Genomic DNA, 10,332 nt, shown 5'->3' with positions numbered 1-10,332 from the left:
AGACCAGCCTGGTCTACAGAGCTAGTTCCAGGACAGGCTCCAAAGCCACAGAGAACCCCTGTCTCGAAAAACCAAAAAAAAAAAAAATACAGTATTGGAAATATCAAAAAGTTCCTTTTTTCTAACAAGCATATAGATAATAAGATGGAAGAAATGGAGGTAAAGAAAGGAAAGAGTGACCAAACCCAGCTGTACTAACAAATACATTTTAGTGATGAGTGATTAGTGCAATGAGGGAGGAAAAACAGCAGAGTAACCAAGGAAAGACAGCTAGTATGAGAAGAAAAGACAGAATTCTCTCAATATTTCATATAGAATGCACATCCAGGGTTACAGAGATGACTACAATTTTAAAAGCATGCATTACTTCTGGAGAGGACCCAAGTTTTAGTTCCAGCTTTCACACTAGACAGTTCACAACTTCCTGTAACTTCAGCCCCAAGGAAATCAACAGCTCTGGCCATGACAGGCACTGGCAGTCACATATATACTCACATACAGATACAGACACATAATTAAATATATTTTTTGCCTTTTTATTGATTTTTATTGAGCTCTATATTTTTCTCTGCTCCCCTCCCTGCCTCTCCCCTCCCTTAAGCCTTCCCTTCTTCAACCCTTCCCCAAGGCCCTCATGCTCCCAATTTACTCAAGAGAGCTTGGCTTTTTCTACTTCCCATGTAGATTAGATCTATGTAAGTCTCTCTTAGTGTCCTCATTGTTGTCTAAGTTCTCTGGGATTATGGTTTATAGGCTGGTTTTTTTTTTTTGGTTTATGTTTAAAAACCATCTATGAGTGAGTACATGTGATAATTGTCTTCCTGTGTCTGGGTTACCACACTCAAAATAATGTTTTCTTGCTCCATCTATTTTCCTGTAAAATTCAAGATGTCATATTTTTTTCTGCTGTGTAGCACTCCATTGTGTAAATGTACCACATTTTCCTCATCCATTCTTCAGTCTAGGGGCATTTACGTTTTTTCACATTCTGGCTATGACAAACAATGCTACTATGAGCAGAGTTGAGCTCATGTCCTTGTACCACAATTGATCATCCTTTGGATATATACCCAAAAGTGATATTACTTGGTTGTGAGGAAGGCTGTTTCCTAGTTTCTGAGAAATCACCACACTGACACCTAAAGGGGCTGCACCAGCTTACATTCCCACCAGCAATACAGAAGTGTTCCCTTTTCCCAACAACCTCTCCAGCATAAATTATCATCGGTGTTTTTTTATCTTGGCCATTCTTACAGGTATAAGATGGATTCTCAGAGTTGTTTTGATTTGCATTTCTATTATGACTAAGGATGTTGAACATTTCCTTAAGCCATTTTAGATTCCTCTGTGGAGAGTTATCTGTTTAGGTCTATACTCCATTTTTTTATTGGATTATGTGATCTTTGGATGACCGATTTCTTGAGTTCTTTGTATATTTTGGAGATTAGACCGCTATCTGAAGTGGGGTTAGTGAGGATCTTTTTCCATTCTGTAGGCTGTTGTTTTGTCTTATTGACCATGTCCTTTGCTTTAGAGAAACTTTTCAGTTTTAGGAGGTCGCATTTATTAATAGATTTTCTCAGTGTCTGTGCTGCTGGGGTTATATTTAGTAACTGGTCTCCTGTGCCAATGTGTTCAAGAGTTCTTCCCACTTTCTCATCTATAAGTTTCAATGTGAGTGGTATGGGAGAATTGTCTGTATTTTGTCAATCATGTTTTAAAGAAATGCTGATTGACCAGGCAGGAAGTATAGGCAGGAAAACCAGACAGGAAGTAGAAATGATACAGTGAGAACAGGAGAATTCTGGGAAGGAGGAAGTTGATTCCCCTGACTCCTGCCCAGAACACTGAAGCAGCAGGATGTGAGCAGCTGCCAGCTGAAAAAGGTACTGAGCCACATGGCTAACATAGATCAGAATAATGGGTTAATATAAGCTACAAGAGCTAATAAGTAGCTCAACCTAATGGGCCAATCAGCTTTATAACTTATAGTGATCTCTGTGTGATTTTCTTTGGGGCTAAACAGCTGGGCTTACCGGGCAGGACAGAAACCCTCAACAAGCAGGCCTCCTTCATGTTACATGTGGGTAGCTTTATGTTGAGTTCTTTGATCCATTTGGACTTGAGTTTTGTGCATGTTGATAGATATGGGTCTATGTTCATTTTTCTACATGTTGATATCCAGTTATGCCAGCACCATTTGTTAAATATGCTTTGTTTTCCCATTTGATATTTTTGCTTCTTTGTCAAGAACTTTGAATCTTTGAAGAAAGAAATTGAAGAAGACACCAGAAAGTGGAAAGATCTCCCATGCTCTTGGGTAGGCATAATTAGCATAGTAAAAATGGCAATCTTTCCAAAAGCAACCTACAGATTCAATGAAATGCCCATCAAAATCCCAGCAAAATTCTTCATAGACATCGAAAGAACAGTACTCAACTTCATATGGAAAAGCAAAAAATCCAGGATAGCCAAACCAATCCTGTACAATAAAAGAACTCCTGGAGGCATCATGATCCCTGATTTCAAACTCTACTACAGAGCTACAGCACTGAAAACAGTCTGGTATTGGCATAAAATAAGACGTGAGGACCAATGGAACCGAATAGAAGACCCAGATATTGATCCACACACCTTTGAACTTCCTAATTTTTGACAAAGAAGTAAAAATAAAATATTTTAAAAACAGTATATAGCATTTAATTCTGTGTTACAAATGAGAAGATACAATCATATCACATAGTAAAATTAATAAAATATTTAAATCTACTAAACCTTCTATTTTCCTCTACAAGTAAGAATTGTTTCTACAATGAAGGCTGGAGAAATGGTTCTGTATTTAAGAGCACTTGCTCTTCTGTGTAAGGACCTGGGTTAAATACCAAGCATGAACGTGGTGGTTAATTACAGTCTGTAACTCCAGTTCTATGGGATCTGGTGTCCTGGCCTCTGTGTGTCTAGGTACTTATGTGGTGCATAAGCATACATGCAGGCAAAACACCCATACAATTAAAATAAAATGTTTTATTTTAAAAAGTAACTTCTGGGAAATAATTATGCATCCTTTATTATGCTTTCTTGAATAAAACCCAATAAAGGCTAAAGAATTAGTTATAATGGACACAGAAACCTCTACAAACTCATACTGAAGCTGAAGTGAAGCTTATCAGGAGGACAAAGCAGGGAGAAAGTTGTAAGTAGAATAGGTTTCATAATATATATATTAATGCACAGATCCAGGGCTACATTTTTGCACTATACACATATTTTAATATAAACAGTGGTGAGGAGAGAACCATAAATGTCAGATTAGTATAAATCTCTGAGTAGGCTTTCTGAAAACCCTTTGTTTGAATTTCATTGTTTCACAGGACATTTGTAGGTGCAGTTAAGGCGTTTATACACTTTAGTAGTTAATATCTCAAGGTACTCTAGTGTCAGCACTGGGAAATTCCTTTGGGAGTTGATGGAAAACTTTTTAACTTTGCAGTTTAATGGGCATAATTATTAACACTGACTTATAGGCCACCTCTGGGATATTCATTCTTTTAAATGCAAACACTTTAGAGTGATATATATATGAGTTCTGATGTTTGCATCATAAAGCAAAGACTGTACTGACAAAAATCTTCTCAGTAAAATCAGGTAAGAGAGGTATTCTGACTTAGTTTTACTTTAAACTTTTGCCATCAAATACATCAATTACTATTTCTGTTCTTTCTAAATTTAAACTTCTTTCTGATTTTCTGAGTAATCAAATGTTATATATAAATAGACTAAAATTTCATGCAAGAATATGACTTTCTGAAAGAATGGGATTTCAGAAAATACACATAATATCACAAAATAGTTTGTTTTGTAATGTAAACATATACATTGTAAGTTATTTCTATTTTATCTAATGCTATACATTGCACTTAGTTACTAGAGAAAAGGAATTTCCACCACATTTTAAAATGATCTGGTTATAGAAATGCAAACATAATAAGATCATCAAATTAGGATGATAAAATTTGGTAGTATGCCATAATGTACCTCTGATAAATAGGAAATGAACTAGCTTTCCAAAATTTGTTTAAAGTTTAAAAGGATTTCTATCCAAGCATTAAGACATTTTTAAGAAGCAAATTTATTTATTAAAGTTTATCTACTGTAGTATAATTTAAAGAATCATAATATTCTAAAGAATCATTAACATAAATGAGCATTCTTGTTTCAGAGGGAAGATTTTGAACATTGTTTTTTTAACCTGTTCTTTTTTATTAAATTATCTCTGTCTTAAAACTTTCCTATAAAACTCATTTTGTCCATATTCTTTCCCCTCCCACAAGGCTTCCCAATTCCTTTATTGTAAGAACAAGATGTGGTAGATAACACCAAGAAAAGAGCATCATCAATAATTTTTTGTTTTATTTTTTAGTTTTTCAAGACAAGGATACTCTGTATCACCTTGGCTATTCTAGAACTAGCTCCATAGATCAGTCTGGCTTTCAACTCACAGAGAACAGCCTCCTGAGTGTTGGAATTAAAGGCATAGACCACCACAACCCAACTCAACATTTGTCTTATAGGTAATTCTATTAGCAAAGGAAAAAATTCACTTGGAACCAGTACTAGGATAGAGAAAATTAGAGCACTTGATCAAGGTCATTGGATAAAGAGTGGGTTAGAATTAAATCTTCTTTTGCTTCATCACACATTATCATCTCTCACAGATGTCTGTAGCAATAAGCCACAAAATGCTTATAGTATAATTTAAAAAAATCATTGAAGCACTTATGAGAGAAATAAAAAATTGTCCAATTATTCAGAAGAAATTGTGGATATTGTTGTGAATGATAATATGTTCCACTATTCAGAATATGACATTGCTGTGGTCTAGGAAATTGAGTTAAAATTTTATTAATAACTTTGAATATAAAATGTCTCTTACAATTTTAATAAAGATGTTTTTGTGAATATTAAAGTTGACTGGAACGTGTATTTCTAAATTTAAATTGATCAAACCTTTTAATGACTGTTGCAGTGTACAATTATAATGCAACGAAAATAGATCTCCATTCTCCTGAAGATAACTGTCTTGTCACTAGACTTTATCAAGCACAATTTGATGAAATTTTATGAAATGTGTTAGGTTCTGTGTGTGTTAAAAGAAGTTCCAAAGGCAGGCATTTTACCTCAGGGAGTTCCAAACCAAGTAGGAAAGAATGAAAATCAAAGCCATACACACCATTAGGTGTAACATTATAATTTTAATAAATTCATCTCTCACTGCTGGATTATTAGTAATTACTCTTAGTGAAAATAAGTTTGCAATAGGATTTATTCATTTCTTTTAATATGCATTCAAATTACCTGGTGAAACCCCGCTAATATCATAAGTACTGAGTGTCAGTACATTTAAAGAATTTAGAATAGTGTCCCTCGTTAGTGACAGAAACACAATGATAACTCATATCAAGATGTTATGTAATTTTCTAATGTCAACAGTCATTGCAGATGACAGCAGATTCTTCTTATTCAGATTTTTGGATGTGTAGACTGAATTTAGAGTAATCTCAAGTTATTTGATTTTGACTTTTTCCTTAAGTTAATTTAAAAAATTTAAAATAACATTAAACGTTCATTTGATTTCTAAGAAATATTTTTAATGTTACATAGCCATAGCTGCAAACAGAAAGTGGAATTCATCAGTATCCCAGCAAATGAAACTGGCAGCTCCCCAATTGAACAAAGTAAAAGCACAGAACACAGCAGGAGTAACTGAGTTAAACCTGGAAATTCATTGTGCATAAGAAAGACATGGATGTGTACATGGTTGCCTGAGGAAAGGCAAGAGCTGAGCATTGCAGTCATTTGCATCATGGCCAGAGCATTTGCATCCGTGTTTAAGGGTGAATTTCCTCTAGAATGTGAAATCCAAGCTAAGTCTTATGGTTATTAAAATTGTACACATTTGTTCAAGAGTGGCAAGTCTCACTGCTTTCAAGAAATGTGTAGGTATCAGCCAAATGATAAGAACAGCTCGGCACCTGCTACCTTTAGGCGAGCATTTACTAGAGATTAGAAACTTTATATATCTAGACAGTAGAAGCATAAAATCATTTTGTTTGGCAAGGCTTCCCAACTTCACATTCTTGATGTACAGATATCTGCATGAAAATGATCCAACCAATCATTATTCATTAGCTCTATGACAAAATCCCACCTCCTAGAGGACCCCTTCCCATGATCCCTTCACACTGTTCAGATGCTTTCCTAAAAAATGGTAAAGTCATCACTCATACAATTGATATGTACCAAAAGTTGCATTTCACTAGTCAAAGGAAAAGAAAACTAAATGATTTTAATTTGTAAATATAAAATAAATTATGTTTTCAACAACCTTAAGATTCGTTTATCTTGAATTTACATTTTCCTCTTGCAAGAAATAAATGTTATTTATGCTGAAAAAAATAAATAAAATAAAATTTCTCTTACAAATAAGAGGAGGGATTTAGATAGTTGGAAGAATCAATATGAAAAATCCACAGAAAAAGTCAACATTTGTGAAAGTTTTTGCGACAAGGAAAAGAGAAGAGAGACAATAATACAAATTTATTTTATCTTAATCAACCCAAGTGCCTTTATTGCAGGTGAATCACCCTCAATGTCCTTAATGATCTTCAGGCAACCCCTTATATATAAATTTAATACATCTGTGACACATTTTTATCTAATTATTATTGCTCTGGGAGAGATGTGAAAATAATTTTGTCATACTTGTAAGAAAATTGATTTTAAAATTTTGGAGGAAGAGGAACATCAAAAAAATAAAGCAGATTATTTGAGGATATTGAGCCAAATTTGGGCAACCTAAATTTTCTTTATGTCTTTATATTTTGCAGAAAGGTAACCCTTTCCAATTTGAGTTTTCACCCTAGTACCAAAAACTCTAATGAACTTTGTAATTTACAACTGTCCATTAAATATGACAATGTTTTAAGAGAAAAGAAAATAAACATGCAAAATACATGAGCTTCATTCCAAATACAGTGGGTGATATTTGAAGAAGAAATGCTCCTATGAGTTATACAAAGCAAAGTGAGAATGATAAATTCAGTTTCAATCTTACATCTTTCTCTCTTCTGATCATAAAGATGACTGAGAACAACTACTCCTTGACAACAGAATTCATCCTGGTGGGATTCTCAGATCACCAAGATCTAAAGACCCTTCTATTCCTGGTGTTTTCTGCCATCTATCTGGTCACCATGGTTGGGAATCTTGGGCTCTTGGTCTTGATTTACATGGAACGCCGTCTTCACACACCTATGTACATCTTTCTGGGTAATCTGGCTCTCATGGATTCCTGCTGCTCCTCTGCTATCACTCCCAAGATGCTACAGAACTTCTTCTCTGTGGACAGAAAGATGTCTTTGTATGAATGCATGGCACAGTTCTACTTTCTTTGTTTTGCTGAAACTGCAGACTGCTTCCTCTTGGCAGCAATGGCATATGACCGCTATGTGGCGATATGCAACCCTCTGCAGTACCACACTATGATGTCCAAGAAGCTCTGTCTTCAAATGACCACAGGAGCCTACATAGGAGGATCCCTGCATTCCATGATTCATATAGGGTTCTTATTCAGGTTATCTTTCTGTAGGTCTCATGTAATCAAGCACTTCTTTTGTGATGTCCTTCCATTATATAGACTTTCATGTGTTGACCCTTACATCAATGAATTAATGATACTTATCTTTTCTGGTTCTATTCAAAGTTTTACCATTACTGTAGTCCTGATATCTTATTTCTACATCCTTTTTACTATATTCACAATGAAGTCCAAAGAGGGAAGAAGTAAAGCCTTATCTACTTGTGCTTCCCACTTTCTCTCTGTGTCAATATTCTATGGTTCTCTTCTCTACATGTATATTCGACCAAGTTCAGTTAATGAAGAGTATAAAGACATACCTGTTGCTATTTTTTATACTCTAGTAATTCCTTTATTAAACCCCTTTATTTATAGTCTTAGAAATAAGGAAGTAATGAATGTGTTGAAAAGAACAATAAAGAGAAAATTGTAGTGCTCTAAAAACAGCTCCTAAGAAAATTAACTTAAACTTTATATGGATCTCTGGATTCTTTGAAAGGCAGAAGAGTACTACTTTGTCACTAAAATATTAAACAATAAAATGATGACACAATTTATTTAAAGTAGTTCAGAAGGAACAGGTTTACTAACGTTTAATTAAAATCTTAGAAACTGGATGTATTAGAAGTTATAAAACCAGTTACTCAGTTCTTGACAATTCATATCAGTGCTAAGAATACAAGTAAGCATGTTAAATACAGTTATAATTAATAACTTATAATAATTTTGATTCAAAATCATACATTTAAATCCCAAACACATTTCAAACATTGCACTTATCTTTTCTGTTAAGTCTTTTCTTAAAAATACCATTGTTTGAAAGCAAATTGTATGCTTGTGTATGGCTTTAACTTGACTTTATTTTTACATCTATACTCACAGAGACTACATTTTAGTTAACAAAAATTTAATTTCTGAATTTTTAAACTTTTTCCTAGAACTTGCTAACTTATCCATTACATCTGATAGTTATTAAAATTGTCTGTCAAATTGAAATTTTATCACTAGTATCATTTCTTTCTGTTGGTTATTGAAGAAATATTAATAACTTCATATTATTAATAAAAGATAAAGATGGCATTCATGTATAATGAGGTCAAAATTGTTGAAAAACATAAAATCTTAAACACCTAAACAAGCTATTTACTTATACCTAAAATCGTTTATTTTAAAATATTTATTTATCTATTTATTTATTTGTTATATATACAATATTCTTTCTGCATGTATGCCTGCAGGCCAAAAGAGGGCACCGGACCTCATTACAGATGGTTTTGAGCCACCATGTGGTTTCCGGGAATTGAACTCAGGACCTTTCAAAGAGCAGGCAATGCTCTTAACTACTGAGCCATCATCTCTCCAGCCCCTATACCTAAATTCTTTAATTTATTTCATCACTGTATTTATCATTTTAAAATCAAATTCTCTTCACTAAAGAATCTATATTTGGGAGATTTGGGAATGAGCCAACAAAATGTCAAACTCCTGAAGAGAGGGAGTGTAGGATGCATGTTGGAAGTGAATCAAGTTAGTAGGAACTGAAATGTCACCTTAGGGATCTGAGTTTGTACACCAGCACCAGCTACAGGGTGTTAGGACTGTATCTCCTGGAAAACTGATAAAAAAAATTAATTTGATTGGAAAGAGACTGATGTGAGACAAACTTCAAGAACAAGTTATTATATTTAAGACTATATATATATATATATATTTATGTATATTCATTCAATAACAATTGGTTTTAAAAAGAGGTCATAAATTTGAAGGCAAGTGGGGATGAGTTTATGTAAGGAGTTGGAGGAAAGAGAAGGTAGAAATTTTATCATCTCAAATATTAAATTTAAAGAAAAGAATACACATAATGATTTTCGACATTTCATCCACTTATATAATGCACTCTGGCTATACTCATCCTTCTGCTCTCTCTTATCTCCTTCCATGTTCACTCCACTCATGAACTTCCAATCCCACCTTAATGTTGTTTTGTTTTGGTTTTCTATTTTACCTTGTGAATCACTGGGTTTAGCCAAAGCCTTCCTCATAAGCATAGGTGTGGATCTATCCACTAGAGCATAAATAACTCACCAGCGGCTACATCACTGAAGAGAGTGACTTTCCCCAGTGGCATCAAACTACCACTGACTCCTGTGGGTATAGAGCCAGGAGACTCATCACTACTTATGGATAAATTTTTACATACTGATTTTGTGCAGACTCTATCAGACAACCAAGATACTGTGAATTAATGAATAGCAAGTCTATGTCATATCCATTAGACAGTTTCATGACTCTTCTATCATCTGGCTCTTACATTCTTTTAACTCCTTTTTTTGTAATGTTTCCTGAGTCTTGGAAGGGTTAATATAGGCTTAAAGATGATGTAATGAGTGATTTAAAAATAATTACTCAGGGGTCACGGAGTCTACAATTGGTGAACCTAAAGAAGCTAAGTAAGAAGGTGAACTCACGGAAAAACATATAGTTATCCTTTTGGCTATGGGAAGTAGACGAAATTGCCGGGGAGAAAATTGGGATCTTGGGGGTGGGGCGGGATGGGGGTAAGGGGAGATGGGGAGAGAAAAGGGAGAAGGAGAGGATGGGGGGAACTTGGGGGAAAAGGATGATTGGGATAAAGGAAGGTTGGATAGGGGAGCATGGAAGCACAATTCTTAGTTAAGGGAGCCACCTTAGGGTTG

At 34.4% G+C, this 10,332-nt stretch overlaps 1 protein-coding gene across 1 annotated transcript; it reads left to right on the top strand.

Moving 5' to 3' along the window:
- The first annotated feature begins 7,139 nt into the window (after positions 1 to 7,139).
- Positions 7,140 to 8,069, top strand: LOC101982254 (olfactory receptor 5K3-like). Its single transcript, XM_005344924.2, has one exon. The coding sequence runs from the start codon at positions 7,140 to 7,142 to the stop codon at positions 8,067 to 8,069; it is 930 nt and encodes a 309-aa protein (XP_005344981.2).
- The last annotated feature ends 2,263 nt before the right edge of the window (positions 8,070 to 10,332 follow it).

The sequence above is a fragment of the Microtus ochrogaster genome, chromosome 2, assembly GCF_000317375.1.
Source record: "Microtus ochrogaster isolate Prairie Vole_2 chromosome 2, MicOch1.0, whole genome shotgun sequence".
NCBI classification, from domain to species: Eukaryota; Metazoa; Chordata; class Mammalia; order Rodentia; family Cricetidae; genus Microtus; species Microtus ochrogaster.
Note: the sequence above shows the minus strand (reverse complement) of the source record. Positions and strands in the feature narration are given on the sequence as shown.